General features: G+C 39.7%; 1 protein-coding gene across 4 annotated transcripts in view; it reads left to right on the forward strand.

Annotated features, from left to right (window-relative positions):
• The window catches only part of SPOPL (speckle type BTB/POZ protein like), a 45885-nt gene that overhangs the window by 19018 nt on the left and 5566 nt on the right, over nt 1–21301 (forward strand). For 3 of the 4 annotated variants that reach the window (XM_053261500.1, XM_053261487.1, XM_053261479.1), the window contains exons 2-8: nt 4734–4870; nt 6320–6441; nt 8038–8189; nt 13167–13294; nt 17664–17841; nt 17924–17979; nt 20576–20698. In XM_053261500.1, the coding sequence (XP_053117475.1) occupies nt 4793–4870; nt 6320–6441; nt 8038–8189; nt 13167–13294; nt 17664–17841; nt 17924–17979; nt 20576–20698 (837 nt within the window). In that variant the 5' untranslated portion in view covers nt 4734–4792. The remainder of the gene's footprint in view (nt 1–4733; nt 4871–6319; nt 6442–8037; nt 8190–13166; nt 13295–17663; nt 17842–17923; nt 17980–20575; nt 20699–21301) is intronic. The other variant, XM_053261510.1, reaches the window with a different exon arrangement.

The following is a 21301-nucleotide window of genomic DNA, read 5'->3' on the forward strand; positions in this document are numbered from 1 at the left end:
CACTGAGGGATCTGGAGTCAGAGTGGGGAAGGGCAAGTCACTCTAGAGAGTGACTTCCCAATTCTGAACATAGCTGTTTCATAAGGAGACCCTCAACGATGTGGTTCCTCTCTTCCAGAGCAGGGATGCCCTGCTCTTGTGCACCGGAGCATGCATAGAAGGACTGGAGGTATTGTGCATGACCCCCATTGCATCCCTCCAATCCCTTTTTACATGAGTGCTTTATTAGGATGCCAGCTGTTAGCTTAACTTTTCACTTCCTAAATGTCATAGTGGTTAATCCTGCTTGTGTAGCAATTAAATAAAATGCAAGTAAAATACCAGATCAGTGCTTTGTATGTACTTCAGTTCTGTAAATCAAAAATAAAATTCAAGCAGATACAATTGCAATTAGCAGAACTATTGACCAAAGGGATGAAAGTTGATGGTGGGGTAGGAAAGAACATTTGACCAATAAATAAAGTTTAGTTTTTACAAAGATCACATAAGCTCTATTCATTTATTCACTCAAATCAGAGGTCACTGGAAAAACAAAAGCTCTACATAGAAAAATAACACATCTCATCTGCCTAGCTCAGGCTGTTGGATTTACACTCACTCATTAAGCATTGTAGCAAATTATATTATAAAAAGATTTACATTTGCAAGAGCAACATTGTCATACTCCTAGGTCAGGTTTCCATGGAATGGTACTGCAGTAGATTGTACATATCTATATCTCATTCTTTTCAACAGCATCTGAAAATGGGTCTTATGGGTTGGGGTTGGTTTGCTTTTTGAGAAAATGTGTATATCTGATTCAACCTGTTAATGTAGTAGTACCTTCTTAAATTATCTCTGAGGACACTATTTGGGCCTTCTATAATAGACAATGCATTTGAATTGGCTCCTAAACTGATTATTCTCAACTGATTATTCTCATTCATATGCCAAAGGCTTTGGTAGCATCCTCCAAAGCACAAGCCATTTTCTCCATGACCTTCTCCTGTCTGCAGCCCCTGAAAAGCTATTTATAGGGATTGAGGCAGGGACCCTTGACAATGAGCAACACGGAGGGCGGGGGGCGGGGGGGCGCGTCCCTGGAATTGGGCAAAGGCACTTACAGCTGGTTTCCAGAGATCCCCCCGCCCCTTCATGAAGCTAGCTGCACTTCAACCTTCAGAAACAGCTTTTCAGGAAGCTGCGGGAAAAATGGCTTGCATCAACTTCTTGCAAGAGCTTCTCAGAATGCTACCCACTATCTGAAATCTCAACTGCAGAAAAGCTCTGTTCAGCTGAGAAGAGTTAAGTCACTGAAAACATTTTGAATAATCATTGCTGTTCACAAAATGATACAGTTGTGGGGGGGAAACCAAGTATCTTCGATGGCTTCCATATGATCTTAGGTTTAAAATGGTCTGTACTGATTTACAGAAGATTAAAGGTTGATTTATACTCTTTCCAGTTCAGATAATTATTGCAGTGGACCGTCAAGAATTTAAAACAGTTGACATGTTCAGTTTCAAATAACTCTATGGTCCAGTTGTGTTGGGGCTGGGGCAAATATCACTATCTTGGTTTTAATGTATTTCACAGTTGGATGTTGGTAAAAGTCATCAAAGCTTTTGAAGAGCCATCTTAGCTCTACCTTTGTGAGCAAAATAAGGGCCAAGTCATCTTCGTTTTACATCAAAATTAAAAGAATTGCCAATAGACATCTTTGATTAACAGGGATTATGTTTAACATTTAGCCCTTCAGGTTTGTTTGGACCTCCAGATCTGTAGTATTGTAAATTGTTTGTATACACAATACCTTTGAAGGATAATTATGCAGCCTAAAAGAGAGAATTCGTGTTGCTTTCCAAAACTCAATCATGGTCATAGGAAACCACTAATTTGTAGAAACACAGGGATCTGCAAATCTAGGCTTAGTTCACTTGCCAGCCATTATTTGTGACTGCTTCCAGTCACCTCAGGTCAATTTCTGGCACACTGGCAGAGGTCTTAGGAAAGAAGTGGGTCTGCTGTCACTTGCATTGGGATATGGAGGCGGTAAGCAAGAGTGGGAACTCTTTCCTGCTGTTTCTTACCTTCTCAAAAAGGACAGTGGCAATGAGACCGTTGGTGAGGATATCTGTGTGGTGTTGGGTGTCCTGATCACCAAATGCCTGGGAACACTCGCCACTGCCAAGTGGATTTGTAGATGCCTGATTAAACACAAAAAAGAGATATTTTCAGGACTAGAACTGCATTGGAAAACCAAAGTGCTCAACCTCTCTTAAATCAAATGAGAAGTCTGACCAAGACAGGGCGAGAGGATGTAAAAGACCATAGTTAGTCATTTAACACTCACACAGAAAGTAGATGGATGACTTTTTAAAAGTTTGATAGGGATTTTAGTTTATTTACAGCATTCCAGATGCATGCAAGAAACTTGGATGCACAGTAATGTTTTTATACAAGGCTATAATACTTCTGTGGAGCCTGCAAGTAAACAAACAAAACAAAACAAAAAGCCATGAATGGAACAATATGGCCATGCTGGTGTCAATAGAAACTGGTGCTTCTGTAACAGTTTTGGATCTCTCCCCATCTCTGTGTATGTGTATAGATAGATAGATTCCTTGGAATGGATACATGGGAGACATTTATGTTGTAGAACAAATGTATCAAGAACTAAAGATCTTGCACCCAGGATTTGAGATTTGGGTAGCATTCTGTATATGATCTATGTAATCAAGACCCACATGTTCTGAAGGGGCATTTGAGTGCTGTGCAAGGACAGATAATTGACATGAGGAAAGCTCTAGGTGCATTAGATGATCTACCTCTGAATACTTGTATACTGTGTTTCAACCAAAGTTCTCCAAACTATTTACAATTTGATGGAATAAATAAGATCTAGGGATTTACACATCAATCAGTGTGATTAGCAGTTACTTAAATTATAAAATTTCAGGTTAAACGCAAACGTCTAAGTATGTAAAAGCTACTGTAAGTGGCTTTTTGAGTCTGGTCAATTGCCAGCTTATTATTACAGTCAGTTCTTTTCTTCAAATAATGTTCCCTGTGTAGGTGGTGATCTTACCTCTTAAACTGGGTCATAGTGTAATATAAAAGACCAGAGAGAGGCTTCCTTACTTCCCAACCTTGCAGGAAGTATGAGGGAGCAGGTGCTTTATCCTGGCCTTTTAGTTGTGTTTGTCTTTTGTGTTTACTTCATGTATATGATTGTAAGATGTCTTTAGGCTAAAACGAAGAACTGAGCTTCATCCAGACTACTGTTATGCTAGCTCAGAGAAGTTGCATGCCCTTCGGTGTGCAGAACTGCACCGTGAAGTTGTGGTGCACCGTGAGTTGCGTAACGGCTAGTGAGAGACCTTCTCTGGACCACATACAAGGTCGTGCTACAATATTGTTCAGCGTGTTGTGCAGCTTGTCAGTATCTTCTATTATTCCAAGACTTCCTTTCTTTGTGCAATGTTGTTGTTTTGCTTATGTAACTTGATTACGTTAGTACAATGCTAGTCTGGATATAATCTCTGATAGATATGCATCTTTAAATTCAGTGGGTTGGATCTAAGAAGTTTGAACAGAAAGGAGCTTGTGCAAGGGAATAGCCTCACCCCCTCCCCTCAGCACAGCAAAGCTGCAGCCCCTGAAAAGCTTGCCCTGAGAGTCGGATGATCTTCCAGAGGGCTGCAGGATGCAGCAAAGAGATCAGCAAAAATCACTCCCTTTGTGCAAATGGACATACCTTCCATTTGTGCAAGAGCGATTTCAAATCCAGGCCACTGTGTTAGAAGGAAAACGTATGTATACTAAATGCTCTTCCTGTGAAGCTTGGTTTCAAGTTGGTCCTTCCTTTGCCACCTTACCACTGCATAGCACACTTGGTTCACATTTCCAGGATCCATACTGACCCCTTGTCTTAGTTTTCCAAAGAGTAGCTTCTGTGTACATAAACTTTTAGCCCAGTTTATGGATACTATAGGAGAAAGAAGTAGCTGTGATCTTAATGCTTTGGTGTTTGCTTTGGAAGGTAGTGGTGGAAGCTTATATTAAAAGATAGACACATGCATTCTCAACTATATTTAAAACGGGGCTGGGACTGTGCACCTTGAAAAACAAGCAGGGATGTGAAAGGGGAGCTATCCAAGCAAACTGACTGAAAGGCTAAAAGCTGCCATAACGCTACAAAATTTCCAACACTGAAGACTTGGTATGCATGGTTCCTATCTTGATGAACACCTGAAGGTAGAAGTGTGTTTGGCGTTTTAGATCTTTTCAAAAGATTTGAGTCTCTTTCAGTTAGGAATATTTCCTTAATTGTGAAGATACTGAATTGAGAAAGATGAGGCAGAGGAAAACATGTCTTTAACATGGAAATGCTGGCATTGCTAACTTCTTTCTAATAGAGCATTCAGTGTCAACAAGGGTGGGTGTCAACATGGCAAATAATATGTATTTTATTTATATACCGCCTGACTACAAAGGCTCCAGACAGTATGGAGTATGATATTCAGCTTTCAGATACAGGGGTCAAACACCATTTTCTATAGCAGCTCTACATTTATAAATGGGTCGATATTTTTGTCCTGCAATTGCCCTTAATATTTTTCAGTAATTTAAAACTTAAAATTAACTCACATTTAAGTTCAATATGAGAATTAAAGAATATGTTAATGGTAGGTGTTGTATTGTTCTGTGAAAAAATACTAATACTTTCCTTGATTTCATTTTGATCTTTGTAGGAAGAATATTGACGGTTGAATTACTGCCTTTATACTGTCAATTCTGCAATAAAGTGGGGATGTCAAGGGTTCCCACACCGCCGCCACCTGGAGAGATGTCCAGTGGACCTATAGCTGAAAGCTGGTGTTACACACAGGTATTTTACATCTCTTACATGTATGTCTGGGCTCTGTCATAAATGGCATATTTAATGCCTTCCCATTATCCTGTAGAGTAGAAATTTTCTTGATGTACCTCTTTGACATTTATGGTAGTGCCCAGCCAAGAATTCTGATACAAAGCCAAGACTTTCTCTTACAGGAATTAGATGGCAAAAAGTGGTTAGTCTTATTGGCTCAATTGGAGGGGGTGGATGGAAGCACTAAAGAGAAAATAAGGATTAAAATACAGCCTCAAATCTACATCTGTCTATCTATATCTCAGTTGGGAGGTATATAAATATAAATTTAATAAGATCAAAAGTATTCATAATAATAAGCCAAAAGTCTGATAGAAAGGTTGCTGAGGTGTACAGGAGATGCCATTTTCTGTGGTTTCATGTATCTGTGGATGGGTCTTAGAGAACCAGTTTCTTTATCCGTGGTATGAAATATAGGCATTTTTCGCCTATTCACAGTTCCTGAGTGGTCAGAAATGACCTACGCTGTAATTTCTGGCTGCCATTTTGAAGCACAGAACCATTTTGTGGCTCTTTTTTGTTAAAATAAAAGAACAAGGTACTACATTTTTCTACCCTTATTTCTGCTCCCTTCAGCTTTTTTGACTTAGAGTAAGGGACCTAACCCCTGGATTCCCATAGGGTTAAGGCTTCTTTATTTGTGGTTTCCATATTAGCGCTAATTGGCAGGAACAGAATCCTGTAGGGCCACCTGTAGTACAGCAGCAAAGTACCAACAGTCAACTTCAATATGTCACCCTGAAAAAGCTTTCAATGACTGAAGGGAAGCTGGCCCTGTAAAAGCTTCAAAATATCTTCACCCTGAACCAAACTGCAGCAGCATCTGTAATATAAGAAATTATGTAAAGCTAATCTTTAAAATCTAGAAAAAGAAAGGTTAGTAATATGAATAACCTTTTAAAATGTTAGAGTTTTAAGAGCCGCAGTACTCGGCTTCTTCAGGGAATGGTATTCATGCGTTGTGAACTAACACCTTAGGTCTTTTCAATGTAAATCCACCACTATGCATAGTTTAATCGTGTGTGTGTGTGTGTGTGTGTGTGTGTGTGTGTAATAATCCTGGTTTTTTAAATGAAGAAGACCAATAGGAGTTGTCTAAAAGAGAATGTGTTGTTGCTAATCCCAATCACCAGCAAAATGGTACATCCTGAACTATTCTTATTGTAAAAAAGGAATTGAGCAACTTGCTCAAATGCCACAGAAAAAGTATTTAGCTAAAATAATGTATCTCCAGCCACAGTTCCTTTAGCGTTAAACTCCTTAAATCTACAAGAGAACAAATTTTCCTTTTAGCAATTAAAAGTGTGCAGTTGAATCTACTTCATCAGCAGCTACTCTTCTTTTAAAATCAAGTTGGGATAAGGTTAACCTAGCAAACTAACACAATTGTCTTGATGTCTTATTCAGGTTAAAGTTGTGAAATTTTCATATATGTGGACCATTAATAACTTCAGTTTTTGCCGAGAAGAAATGGGTGAAGTTTTAAAGAGTTCTACGTTCTCATCAGGGCCAAATGACAAAATGAAATGGTAAGATGGTATTTGTCAGTAACCTTTTTCTTTAAACATGTGGCTTGAGATTCTGACTATATCATGCATCATTAAGTTTATAGTGGACAGTCTCTTTTTTCCAGTGTTAAAATAGCTTTCATTTTTAAAGATATGATAAAGTGCTAGGAATTTGCATAATTCAGAGATCTGCACAAGTAGCTTTTAAAAATGTTGTTTGTGATGTGACTGAGCTATTGTGGTGTGGTAAATAGAGGCACATAGGCCTGGTTTCAGATCACCATCTGGCCATGAAACTCACTAAAGGCCTTTGGCAAGCTGGTGTCTCTTTAACCCACCTCATTTGGTACTTAACATAAAATCCCTTGTTTTTGTGAAATAAAATTTCACCAATTCCACTTTCAGAAAGCATGAAATGAAATTTAAAAAAACAGCAGCTACATCGTATTAAATTTGATCTGTTTTGGTGAGGAAGCTTATTGAATCTTGAATGATAGGATATAATACAGTCAGTAATATAGGGTGACCCCCTTTATGTCATCCTTTACGCCTTTAAAGAAGGATGCAGGTATTAATCTGATAAATCGTTTAAAGGGGAAAAATCCTGCTGAATATGCTAACTTGGATATATTCAAGGTGCATTCTGAACTGTGACAAATAATTATATTATTTCTTGCATATGTTCTAGAGTGGAGTGCAATGATAAATAAATAAAATAATTCACTTCTAAAGGCAACCCCTGATCACATCACAGGCTTTCAGAGTTTTGAAAACTAAATACCTTGGTGTTTCTGTGGAAAACCTTCATATTTGACTTTAATCAGATATTAAAAGGGAGATTAAAAGTTGGAGAGCAGTCTCTGAGAATCTTTCTTCATGTATTTTTACTGGACTTACCTGATGAAAACTACAAAGCTGCTATGGATGAACTGTTGAAACAAGTTGCATAGCAAAGGAGACAGTCATGTGGAGGCATGTTCAGGACTTCTTTTCATTTGGGGTATATTGAGAAATTAACTGAACGAATCGCTTTATGCCACTTTATATTTCTTCAAAAAGTTAAGAAAACTTATATATTCCATTGTGTTAGTGTTGAAATAGAAAGTTGCACTTGGCTTTGAAGACCTCTAAAGTGAAGATTTTATGTAGTACATTAAAAAAAATAAATTAAGGGAGCTATTTTGCTTTGCAATAGTAGAGTGCAGGGAGTGCTTTGCTGCCATCTTTCATTTGGATTTCTGGAAAACTTTTTTTAATACCAAGAAGTGCAAGCAGGACAGAGTTATAGGTAAGTGGGTTATAGGGCAAAATTATAGGTACTCTAGTTCCTAGGTAGTAGGAATATATGGTTCTGTGTAAGTCTCTGGACATAGAAGCCTGAATGGCTTTTGCAGAAACTCTCATGCAAACACACAAGTTAGAAACTTGTGTATGGTTAAAAAAAAAACCCTGAATGATGAGATTCTCAGGATTGTGTGCCAAAGATCCGCCTACTTATGTGTAGTATCACATCAGACCATTAGCCCTCTAATTTACTAGAGATATTTGTTAGATTGGTATGATGAGTGCCTGCATGATGAGTGTTTGTAATGCTTGCTGCTTATATTCATTTTTCAGGTGCCTGAGAGTAAACCCAAAAGGATTAGATGATGAAAGTAAAGATTATCTTTCATTGTATTTACTATTAGTTAGTTGTCCAAAAAGTGAAGTGAGAGCAAAATTTAAATTTTCTCTCTTAAATGCAAAAAGAGAAGAAACAAAAGCAATGGGTAAGTAGATCTACAAATACTCGAACTATTGATAACTAGATTTCAGCTTCAGTAATATACTTTGGCCTTGCCCACATCAGTTTACCAAGGGGTGGGTCATGAGTTCCATTAAATGTCATATTTTAATTCCTTTAGAAGCATCTCACAATATATGGAAAGTTCAGACCTTTCAAAAAGGTGGTCAACTCTGACTGATAATGCATTCAGCTTTTATACTGGAATTGACTTCATTATACACCCTAGCACAATTTTAACTGTGTTCCATTTGCTGGCCTTGGGCTAATAATAGTAGTGAACAGGGGTCATTCAGTAAATATAAATGAGAACTGGGTACTTGACCTTTATATTTTTATTTTGTTAGAATTGGTTGTCTAGCATGTTTTTCATAATATGCAAGGTATCAAGATGTGATTTGTTGCCAGGTAATTTTTTAAAAAAACTATTTTACCACGCCCTGCAAGTCAAAACTCCAACTAAGATCCTTGCTGTTGTATGAGAGTTCTGATGGGCCTGTCAGGCCCTCACCTTCCCCTGCTGTCTCCTATACCCCCTGGGACCAGGTGGGGAGCCAGGGGACAGTATATTCAATGTCCCCTGCTCTGGTTAAATTAGGACTTGCAACCACAGCCCACCTCTGCATATGTGAAGGAACCATTTAGCTGTTCCACCTGATAAGGTTATTGGATCCAATAGGATTCGAAGATACCTTGGAAGTGTTTCAAGTTGGCTCTGCTAGTGATTCTGTCGATGCTCTGCTGCAAATATTTATTTATTTTATTTAACATATTTTTATACCACCCAATACTTGCGTCTCGTAATATGGAATAATGAACTCCCTAGAGTGGTAGACACAATAGCTCCTAAGCATCTTCTCCGACCTGCTTCAAAGCCAGCCCCGTGGTACTTGGAAGAACTTCAGGAGCTGAAGTGGCAAGGTAGAAGACTAGAGTGCATGTGGAGGAAGACGCAGCATGAATCAGACAGATTGCAAAACAGAGCACATTTGAAGATCTATGCTCTGGCAGTGCAGGTGGCAAAGAAGCAGTTCTTTTCTGCCCTCATTGCTACTGCAAATTTACGTCCATCTGAGTTGTCTAGGGTTGTGAGGGGGTGGTTTATCTCCCCCCTCCCCATTTGAATTTGGAACCATCTGTTACTCGCTGTGATGTGTTAACTGACTATTTTCTAGATAAAATCTCTTGTATTCATGCCAAAATGGATTCCACAGTTATTGCAGAGTCTATTATAGAGATGTCCAGCAACTCCTCTTATAGGATTGGATCACTTTCAGTTTGTGATTCTTGAAGATGAGGACAAACTGCTCTGGACTAAGTGCCCTACAACCTGTACTCTTGACCCTTGCCCAACTTGGCTTATTTCATCTGGTAAACATATTATCAGAGACGGTCTGGTAAATGTTATAAATGCTTCTCTGAGGGAGGACAGGATGCCTTCTTTTCTTAAGGAGGCTGTTATTAAACCTTATTTGAAGAAACCTGCATTGGACCCCTCAGAGTTGGCTAATATCAGACCCATTTCTAATCTTCCATGGTTGGGCAAGGTGATTGAGCAGGTGGTGGCTTCTCGGCTCTAGGCAGTTTTGGATGACACAGAATATCTGGACTTATTTCAAACCAGCTTTCAAGTGGCCTGTGGGATTGACACTGCCTTGGTCGGCCTGATGGATGATATCCAATTGGCTGTCAACAGAGGGAATGTGACTCTGCTGATCCTTTTTGATCTCTTGGCGGTCTTCGATATCATCAACCATGGTATCCTTCTGGGTCGCTTGAGAGAGGTGAGATTGGGAGGCACTGTTTTACAGTGGTTCTGTTCCTACCTCTCTGGCAGATTCCAGATGATATCACTTAGAGACTGCTGCTCTGCAAGGTGAGCGCTAAAGTGTGGAGTTCCACAAGATTCCGTACTGTCTCCAGTTCTTTCTAACATCCACATGAAACCTCTGGAAAGAGATCAACAGGAGGTTTGGTGTAGGGTGTTATCAATATGCTGATGACACCCAGATCTATTTCTCCATACCAGCTTCATCAGAAAATGGCATAACCTCCCTAAATGCCTGCCTGGAGGTGATAACCGGCTGAAAGAGAGATAACAAACTGAAGTTGAATCCAAATAAAACAGCGGTACTGACTGTGGGGGGTCGGGAACTGAGAAATGGTTAAGATCTGCCTGTTCTGGATGGGGTTACAATCCCCCTGAAAGATCAGGTACGTAGCCTTGGAGTGCTCCTGATACCAAACTCGCTCTGGTTTCTCAGGTTGAGGCGGTGGCCAGGAGCCCTTTTTATCAGCTTTGGTTGATACACCAGCTACGTCCATTTTTGGAGGTCAACGACCTTAAAACAGTGGTGCATATGCTGGTAACCTCTAGGCTTGACTGCTGTAATGCAAGTGTACATGGGGCTGCCTTTGTATGTAGTCTGGAAATTGCAGTTGGTACAGAATTCGGCAGCCAAACTGGTCTCGGGACAACTTGACAAGACCATTGGTTGTCGTGCATGCGGGATAGGGCCTTCTCTGTTGCTGCCCCCAGACTTTGGAATGCTCTCCCAATGGTCATTCGCTCCTCGGACTCCTTCACAGTTTTTAGAAAGCTTGTTAAATCTTGGCTTTTTATCCAGGCCTTTACATGATTGCTTTATTGCTGCTTCTGTGTATTTTATCCATGTACAGTTTTTTGTTTGTATTTTATATTTTTTAAATTAGATTTGTTGTTATATTTTCAACTTAATACTTTTAACTGTCATTTTAATTATTTTTTTTTAATTTTTGTAAACCTCCTAGGGGTTGTTTTTAATGAAAGGTGGTATATAAATTTAACAATAAATAAATGAAACACCGATTTTGAAATAATTGCACTGGCAGCCTATAGGTTTTCAGGTGAAATACAAAGTGCTGGTTATTATTTATAAAGCCCTCAATGGCTTGGGTCCAGGGTACTTAAGAGAGTGCCTTCTTTGTCATGAACCCTATTAAAATTTACTGGAGAGGTCCATTTGGCTCGTTTGGTGGCAACCCAGGACCGGGCCTTCTTTGTGGCTGCCCTGGAGCTCTGGAATATGCTCTCTTGTTGAAAAAAGAGCATCTCCTTCTCGGTTTGCTTTTAGGAAGACCCTCTTCCCAGGCTTTCAACTGAAATTTAAAATTCTTAATATATATTTTTATCTCCTGAGATTTTGTTTTTGTGTTGTGGATTTTAACTGTTTTTATATTGTTTTACATTCATTGTGTGTTAAACTTTGTACACTGTCCAGAAAGGTCTATATCAGGCGGTACAGAAATAAGATAAATAAATATGGAGCACCAAGCCTTGTTCTCACCCTCCAGTGTGTTATCTGCATAAAAGGCATGAGATTTTTTTCTTTAGGATCCGTTTAGGTTCCTAAGCTATGCTGGGGTTGTCGGAATTGATTCTTTTTAGAAGAATGCAGCCACGGCTTCAAATCCAAGTTAGTATAGATTTGCTGAGTAGGGTCAAGATATACATTGTATCTGTCCATTATGAAGGAACTGCCTCCAATAATGGGATAAGAATTGTGAGCATTTGACTGCAATCCAAATATTGCAGGAAGTGAGTCCCGCAGAAACTATAGGTTCTAATGGGACTAAACATATATAGGACATTACTGTTGGTACATTTAAAAAATGATCTAACGTAGCCAGTTAATGTTAGCAAAAGAAAAAACCTACTTCGGGGGAATACTTGATTGCACATGCTTTAAGGGTTCAAGCTATTAAGTAACACTTGGAAGCTATTCCCACAATCACTGGAAAGCAGGCTAAGGGAGCTTGCTCTAATTAATTAATTAATTAATTTCTATACCGTCCTTCCACAAATGGCTCAGGGCGGTTTACACAGAGAAATAACAAATAAATAAGATGTCCTCCTGTCCCCAAAGGGCTCACAATCTAAAAAGAAACATAAGATAGACACCAGCAACAGTCACTGGAGGTACTGTGCTGGGGTGGATAGGGCCAGTTACTCTCCCCTTGCTAAATAAAGAGAATCAGCATGTTAAAAGGTGCATCTTTGCCAGGTTAGCAGGGCTTAGCCTGCTTTCCAGTGGTTGTGGGAACTAGCTCCCAAGGCAGCTAGCCTGCCCAAACCACCCTCCCCTTAAATGAGGTTAACGGAGCGAGTGCTCTTTTAACCTCATTTCATTGCTCCTGTGTTGCTCCTGTGCGTGGTGACACACAAGTAGACCACCAGCGGGCTCGGGGGTCTCTCCAGGATGCCCCGCGCACTCACGTGGGGCATCCTGGAACTTCCAGGGACTGCGTGGCCACTGATCTCCACAGCCCCTGCTGGCTTCATGATGGAGCCAGCAGTCACTCCATGATGGAGCCAGAGAGGAGGCTAAGCCCGCTCTCCCTGCAGAAGCACCTCATAGTATATTAGTTTAAAAAACAACTAATCTGCCCAATTTACTCTTAAGAATTTTTTGTTACGTTAGAGACAATACTGCTGAGCTCACACAACTAATGTAGTAGCCAAGACTCGCAGAATTCCATGAGTAAACTCTCTGAGGGCTTTCGTAAACATGTCGGAGCTTTCCCAGTTACCTTTTCTGATTTGCAGCTAACCATGCTGTGTTAGTCTCCTAAAGGTTCTCTGAATGTGTAGAGCAGCTCTTTTGAATGGCAAAGGTGAAGGCCTTCCAAAACCCTGCTGGACATTCTGCATAAGGTGATTTGGATCCTGACCAGGGTAGTGTTGTTGCACTTAATGTGCCAACTTTTTAAAGCTTGCCTTGGTCCTACTGCTGTGGATCTCTTTTGTGCGATTGCAGATGTTGCAAATTCTGAATACCTCTTCTGTTCACTTGATAGCACAACAATCTTTGTAGATAAATATTAATGATTTGAACTAGCTTTGATTTGAGTCTTGGGTTTAATTGATTTCATGTAAAAATTTGAGTCTGTTTAATTGAACCTACTTTTCTTTATTTGCCACTAGAAAGCCAAAGAGCATATCGATTTGTTCAAGGCAAGGATTGGGGTTTTAAAAAATTTATTCGAAGAGATTTTTTACTTGATGAAGCTAATGGTCTTTTACCAGATGATAAGCTTACTTTATTTTGTGAGGTAGGTAATCAACCAATTCTTTTCAAAACAGAATGTTTGTTTCCATGGCTATGAATGAGATATTAGGTATTTATGATAGTAAGAATGCTTATATACTACTTTTAAACAAAGTTGTCAAAGCAGCTTACAAAATGAATGAGAAAATGGTTTCCTTTCCCCAAAGCTCTCACAACATGAAAAATACATGAAAAAGCACTCTCTCTGCTAAATAGGAGAGCTGCCTCTTTGCACGGGTAGCAAATTATGTTTATCTCTGGGTTACAGAAATATCTCATCAATGATTTGAGCTTAATTGTGGTTAGTGTTTGTTACTGATAAATCTTATGAAATCAAAGACTTTTTCATGTGATACATATCAGCATTATTTCCAGTCTTGTACATTGCATGTCATCAGTAGGAACACTTTGCTACTTAGGAAGAAAGCGGAAGAATTGTCCTAGGAGAAATTTCAGTAGCCTCATAGCAGTAGGGGAGAGTATTGAAAGGAAGCAACACTTTGGCCAAGTTCAGATGTAACAGAAAAGAATAGTTTCCCACCATGAGAATGAGTTTTGAAGAGCTACAGGCTTTCTCTGCATACAAGAGGATGGAGAGGGCATCTGCTTCCATTCTAAAATGAAACTCTAGTTCTGCATTATTATGAACTTGGCTAACAAACTGCAGCTTTCCAATTTTTTAGAACAATTCAAGATATTAATCTGTGATTTAATCTTTGTTACACCAAGCCAGGATATCAAAAGCCAAATTCAGACATAATGCCAAACCACGGGTAAGTGCACCCACGGTCAGTGTTCTTGTCGTCCAAAAGTGGGACAGAGACTAGGGAGAGAAATAGAGTTTGAAGAAAAAGAGTCCTATATACTTTTCCTGAATGTCTTGTTCTCTTGTGCAGTGCCAAGGAATGCTGCCCAACTGTGTGGGACAAGAGTGCCCCCCCCCCCAGGAATGGAGGACATAGTCTTTAGGTATTTCCTGTGGAGCCAGAATAGGTAGTGGGGTGCAGATGCAGCACCCAAGATGACATCTATTTGTGAGCTTACAGCAATTGGGCATGAATGTTTTAGCCAGGGCTTGGCACATCCTAGAGGCCAGGGAGCCACAGTACATAGAAATTTAACTGTGGTGCCGAGACTAGGATATTCAGAGGCATAGTTAATAAAAGTTATTTGTTCCAGGCAGCCTTGTTTCTGTTCTAAGTATGTTACTTGTGAAGTAGACAAGGAGAAGCCCATTTACCCTCCCTCTCCACAGCATCCATGGTTACATCCAGTAATTTTTTCAAGTATCCATTTGGCTCCTAGATCCAAAGAAAAGGTGTCAAAGTCTGGTTTAAGAAGTGACAAGCCTGTTTGGGGAGGACTCAGCCTCAAAAGGATCCTTTGGGGTTTCCTCTCAGGGAGTCCTGATGAATCAAAAGACAAAATAAATCTCATTGAAGCTGGTACTGAGAGAGTTCCCAGACCATTGCTGAGAATGGCCAAGGCATTGCACAAGTACTCAAGACATGTTCAGAACTAGTGTTCCTTGTAATTCTGGATTCCACAATTCAGAGTTCCAACAAGGGCTCAACAACCTAGTGATTTCAGCTCCAAAGAAAAGAGTTAAAAGCAAAATCAGCTCTTGTTGGGGCAAGGCTCTGGGGTAGTAGTTAGCAGTGTGTGCCACTAAACCTCAATAGATCAGCCTCCTTAGAGATTGGTTCCCAAATGCAGCGTGACAGGAACTATGTCCTGACCAAAAAGGTGGGGGCTGAATCCTCTAAGGTTTTGGATTTGTGGAAATCCAAACAGTGGAAGAGCCTGGAGGTTCAATCATTTGTTCAGATGATGGGCTGGAAGAGGTGGGAACCCTGGTGCTCATTCAGTTGGTTACCTGAACAGGGTGCAGTTTTTCCAAATCATCATATTTAAAGAGTTTGATTATGTTTTGAAGAGTCTCTGAATAGGTGGGGGCCTTGAATGTACTCGCAGCAGTAACAGTTCCTTTGTCCACCAGAACCTTGGCTTCCTCCAGGACATGACTGACTCAGTAATAGAGGAACCTCCCATTCTTCGGTGAACTTACCCACTTGGCCAAGCTCCTGCTGGTCATGCTCCTTTATCAAGCCTCTGATTCCCAGTAGGGTAAAGCAAAAGAGGGGTGGGAAATCAGACTTTCTGCTAACACAGGGTTCCTTCAACCAATGTTACTCCAAATGTTGCTGAACTACAGTTCCTAATCCTGGGAGTTGTAGTCCAGCAACTTCTGAAGTACCACTGGTTGAGAAACCCTGTGCTATAAAAGATTTAGTGCGTTCTTTGGGGACAATTTCAAAGGGTTGGTTGCTTTGCATAAAGATGAGGTTGATCATCACATTGGAGGTCTTACAATAGGGTTAGTGGTCCATTTGCCTGGATTAATGCTTTATTTTTTATTTATTACATTTATAGCCCACTCTTCCTTCAGGGAGCCCAGTCAGTACATGGTTAAGTTTGTTTGGGGTGGTAGTGATGGCACTGGGCATCTGACCATTCCTAGCAAGCTTGCCTCCTGAGAACCAGGCAGAAAAGGATAGACAGATTGGCCTTTGAAAGGAAGAGAAAGCTGCTGCTTCTTTTCATTTGCTGACAAGCTTGTTTGCTAGGTACCAGTGGCAACTGAGGAATTGAATGTTATGCCCCCTTCAGATCAAGTACTGAATCTGATGTGCTGACATTGGTAAAATAAGTAATATGGATTTAAGTACTTAAACATTTTGACTTGCCATAAATAGGTAATGTTTCTACAGCAACTGTCGATGGCATTCTATTTAGAAGAATATGATTGTGGCACCTTTCAAACTGTGTGGGCTATCTGCACAACATTATAAAAATGATGGCTCAAATTGTCATTTGCAGCAAAGTTTGTAAGTGCAGATTATTTAAACTAATTGAAAAATCTGATGAATGTGGATTCTCTGGTGGAAGAGGTCTTTAGCCTAAGGGAGGAATATATGTAATTAGCTATAAATTATGCCAGTAACCTAAACTGTCTTAGCAAAATCCAGTAAGACTGCTTATAATACTTAAAAATAAAATCTAGTGAAGAAAGTTATGATCCCAGTACAGTGAGTGTTAAATATACATTGGCAGGTTATCACTGCTGCTATGGACTGATTAGTGGCTTAGGAGGATGATAGATGCTCTAACTGCTAATAAGTTTGCTTTGATCTTTGTATTTACAAGAAATGTGTACAATTTTTTTTGGCAAGATTACAACTTAATTATGTGTCATTATGCTGTGTAGGAAGAATAATTGAAATGTGGCCCCTGAGACTAAATGGTGCAAATATGCTGCATCTTATTTTAGTTAGACAGACAGGCTAAATTAGCTGTGTGATGAATTTGTTATGAATACAATTATTCCACTGGTAAGTAGATGAAACACATGTCTAGTTCTGTAGGAATCTTTAAAGATTCAGGGTCCCTCATGTTCCTGATTCAAATAGTTGTGCTAAACTAGTTTTTAAAGATTTATATAATAAAGATTATACATACATGTGTGTATTATAAATTAATTCATTACACACATATATAAATGAGGATGTGTTGCATTTTCTCTTACGGATATTAAACTTTACGTTTTTCCACAAAATTGTTTCCTTCAGAATTGTTCAGTTAGTATTTGAAAATATTTTCAATTAAAGGCATAGCAGTTCTGAACCACTCACTCTGAACACAGCTTATTCATGAATTTGGAAAGGTTATCTTGTTGGGTGGAGATGACTAGTGAGAGAGAGGGCATGCCAGGTAAAATACCTTTGAAATGCCCACTCCTGCCTTTTGTCATTGCCAAAGCCTCTTCTTTCTGAATGGTTGGGCTACTTGCATTCTGTTTTGTCATGCAGTGACTTTTTAAAGGAAACTGGCTTCATTTCCATAAATGCTATGCAGTGTTGGTTAGTGGAGCCTTTGTGTAAACTGAAAAAGCTTTATTTGGTGGTAAGTGTGGTGAGCAGCTTTCTAATCTCTAATGAATTTAACTTACTGCTAACTCTTAAGTATGTATGTTTTGAAATGGCCACTTAGGTTAAGAACCTCTTAGAATGCAGGACGAAACTGGTCTGTGAACACTTTTTGTGATTTTCAGGATAATGTGGATCCTTTGATTTTGAGTTTTTAAAATTCTCTTGCTTTATTTGTACTGAAAAGTGACATAGGATAGGCAAATGTGAGTTGCTTTTTTCCACATTATGTCAGAGTGAGGATACTGTGGTGGTCTTAAGGTCATTGCTTGAAGATTGAAGGGTATGAACTTAATTTGTGCATTCTTCATTTAGGTGATATTGTAACGATAGGAGCTATAACATGATGATTAGCACATTGAAAGTTGCCTTTATGTTTTCCATTAGGTAAGCGTGGTCCAAGATTCAGTGAATATTTCAGGACAGTCAAATACGAACACATTAAAGGTACCAGAATGCCAACTAGCAGAAGACTTAGGGAATCTCTGGGAAACAACAAGATTTACAGATTGCAGTTTTTATGTGGGAGGTCAAGAGTTCAAAGCTCATAAATCTATTCTTGCAGGTACCTCCTACCTTTGTATTCTGTGTTTAACAGAACTGTTACAGTCTTGATAAGGTATTAATGCTTCTGTCCCTTGCTACAGCTCGTTCACCTGTTTTTAATGCCATGTTTGAACATGAAATGGAGGAAAGCAAAAAGGTGAGTGCATGTTGTCGTCTGACTCTTATAATCAAATGAATTGTTTAGAGGGCTTCATGGCTTCTTACAGATTAGGACTGCAACATTTAGCCAATGTAATCTCTTAGATTAATCTGTTAGATGAATTAAAAACCTCTTGACTGACAAGTGTCTTGACTTAATTGGGCAGCAAATACTTCTCAGCCTTTAATGATTCATCATAGAAGTATTTATAAATACTACTACTACAAATATTTCTATACCGCTTTTCAATGTTCCCAAAGCAGTTTACCAAAAAAAAGAAGAAGAAGAAGAAGACATTAGCAACAACCATTGGAGGGGTGCTGTGCGGTGGTTTGATAGAGACAGCTGCTCTCCCCTGCTAAGTATGAGAATCACCCCTTTAAAGTGGTGCCTCTTTGCTCAGTTAGCAAGGGTCCGTCGGTACCATATTAGAAAAGGCATTTCCTCTTCTCTCACATTTAGAAGGAACTGCCTGTTCTAAGATGGAACCTTCCGTGCAGCGGCTGCCAGTATCTAGATAGATACTAGTTAGACTAGTATCGTGCTTGCACAGTGAGCAAAGCTGCATAGGCTTAAGACGTCTGCGGAGCTGTGTGAAGTTGCAGTGCTCCTCGATGTTGTACAGCCACTAGTGGAATACTTTCTACAAGACACACACACAAAACTGCAATCTTTGGTTTAGTGGTTATACTGTTGGACTAGGACTTGAGAGACTGGAGTTCATTTCCCCACTCAGCCCTGAAACTCACTGGGTGACTGGGCCAGCCACTTATCTCTCAGCCTAACCTACCTCACAGGTTTGTTGTGAGGATAAATATAACCATGTAGGATCCTTGTAGAAAGAGCGGGACACAAGTAAAATAAACTTCCTATAATCCAAGAACCTGTCTGGAACAGATGTTCCTTTGTTCAGTGTCATTGTGCAGTGCAACAGCATCACACAAGCACAACACTAATCTGGATGTAGACCAGCAAGTGCATCTAAAAACAGAAGTATACTTTCTTCTTCAAAACTATTTGTATTCATAAGAAAAGGTGTACAAACTGAAACAATTGCGTGAAGCCTATATGATTGATGAAGATGCCTTTACTTGCGTGACAGCTGTAGTGCTGGTGTTAATGTTGCCCATAATAGAATACACACTGGCTCAAATTCAGATGATACCAAAAACTGTTGGAGGAGGATCTGAAATGAGCTCTGGATTTACTTGCTCCCTTTTTTTCTTGTGTGCTGTTCCTTGCCCCTCTTAAGTGCCAACCCTAGTTTGCCATGAGACTGAGATTAGGAAAACTGTGGCTAGTGCTTGTTCTGCAAACCAGAAACCCTCTCCCGATTTCTGTTGCCTATTTAGACATCATGGGAAGCTATGACTCGTGCTTAACCGGACAATGGAGAGAGCTGTGTGTGTGAGAGAGAGAGAAGAAAGCATGTCAGCCCATAGCTTATTTCCTAACCTTTCCAGAAGTAGGCGATGTGCAGCTCTCCAGGTATTGCTGAACTGCAATTTCCATCAACCCAGCCATGACTTCTTCCAGCTGGGGATAATGGGAATTGCAGTTCAGCAACATCTGGAAAGCTGCACCTTGCCTACCCTAAAGATTGATTGTCTGAATGAAGCCAGTGCATAGTCGCTCTATATGAAGCAGCAGCTGCAAAAGCTCTGACACTGCTTCAAGCTCCTTTTGGTGGCCATGATGAGTTTTTGCCAGAGTTGGCAACCCTAGTCACAGGTGATAGACCACAGCAAGAATCTGCAGCCTTCACGTTAAAAATAGCATTGTTTACCATGCCATCCAGGTTGAGGGGATGCCATTCAAGAAAGGATAATTTCTCTTGTTAAAGTTTGATCTTGAAAAGCACTCTAGAAGTGTATTAATAATTCTGGCACTTGAACTCCTTAGGAGTGGAAATGTTAGGAAGAGGGAATGCTCTCACTGGGATGTGTGGAACAAAGAATGACATGCCTAACTATAGTAGAGGAGATTTGGTCTTGTGCTAGCAAGCATGACTTGTCCCCTTAGCTAAGCAGGGTCTGCCCTGGTTGCATATGAATGAAAGACTAAAAGTATGAGCACTGTAAGATATTCCCCTCAGGGGATGGAGCCGCTCTGGGAAGAGCAGAAAGTTTCAAGTTCCCTCCCTGGCTTCTCCAAGATAGGGCTGCGAGAGTTTCCTGCCTGCAGCCTTGGAGAAGCTGCTGCCAGTCTATGAAAACAATACTGAGCTAGATAGACCAATCGTCTGACTCAGTATATGGCAGCTTCCTATGTTCCATTCTAAATGTCAGTATGGCCTTTTATGGTTCACCATACTCCAAAAGTCCTCCTCAAATATATGTGGAGGATTACAGAACCAAGCAGTTGAGTATTAAGATGTCACAGTTGAAATCTTGCATTGCTTAACATTTTAAATAGGTTCTGAATATATCAACCTTGTTTTGAAAGGATCCTAAGTAACTGATGGGAGCCACATATCCCATTCTGTCAGAACTCTGACATTAGAGTTAAATAGTATAAGAAATTATGCAGTATAGGCTAATATTAATATTTTAATTCAGAAACATGACAAGATTTTTCTGTTTTTATGTAACAGAATCGCGTAGAAATAAATGATGTAGATCCTGAGGTTTTTAAAGAAATGATGAGATTCATTTATACAGGGAAAGCTCCAAACCTTGACAAAATGGCTGACAACTTGTTGGCAGCAGCAGACAAAGTAAGTAATTGGCTCATGCAAGGGCCTTACAGATTACTTAAACAAAACTGTAGGAGTACTTAGGAGTTTCATAGAATTATGAAAAACACAAGTAGAATTTATCAACTAACAATCTGGATAATTAGTCCTAGAAAAGTTAAGATCTGGAAATTATATAGACATTGTTTCCCCTGTTAGTTAAAAGGCTGCTCTTGAAAATGTTCTTGCTGTCTTTATGGAGAGCTTGATGAACAGCCGCAGTTTCTGTTCTGAACTATGGACTTACAAAAAGTATACATGTAGAAAGAACAATGGTAATCTTGTGCCTCTTCCTGGTCCTGTTTAGCACAGTGGCAAAGGTGTGGAGATAAAGTTTGGATGTTTAAGTGATCCTTTGATGTCTATGACTTTTTAGAATGTGAGCCCTTGGGGACAGGGAGCCATCTTATTTATTTATTATTTCTCTGTGTAAACCGCCCTGAGCCATTTTTGGAAGGGCAGTATAGAAATCGAATTAATAATAATAATATGACTTAAGGCTTGAGGCAAATACTACAGCCTCGTCAAGTGTAACTAATGTGCAAAATGCACTGATCTTTGATACACTTAACACGTAAACTGAGA

This window comes from Hemicordylus capensis, chromosome 1 (assembly GCF_027244095.1).
Source record: "Hemicordylus capensis ecotype Gifberg chromosome 1, rHemCap1.1.pri, whole genome shotgun sequence".
In the NCBI taxonomy this organism is placed as follows: Eukaryota; Metazoa; Chordata; class Lepidosauria; order Squamata; family Cordylidae; genus Hemicordylus; species Hemicordylus capensis.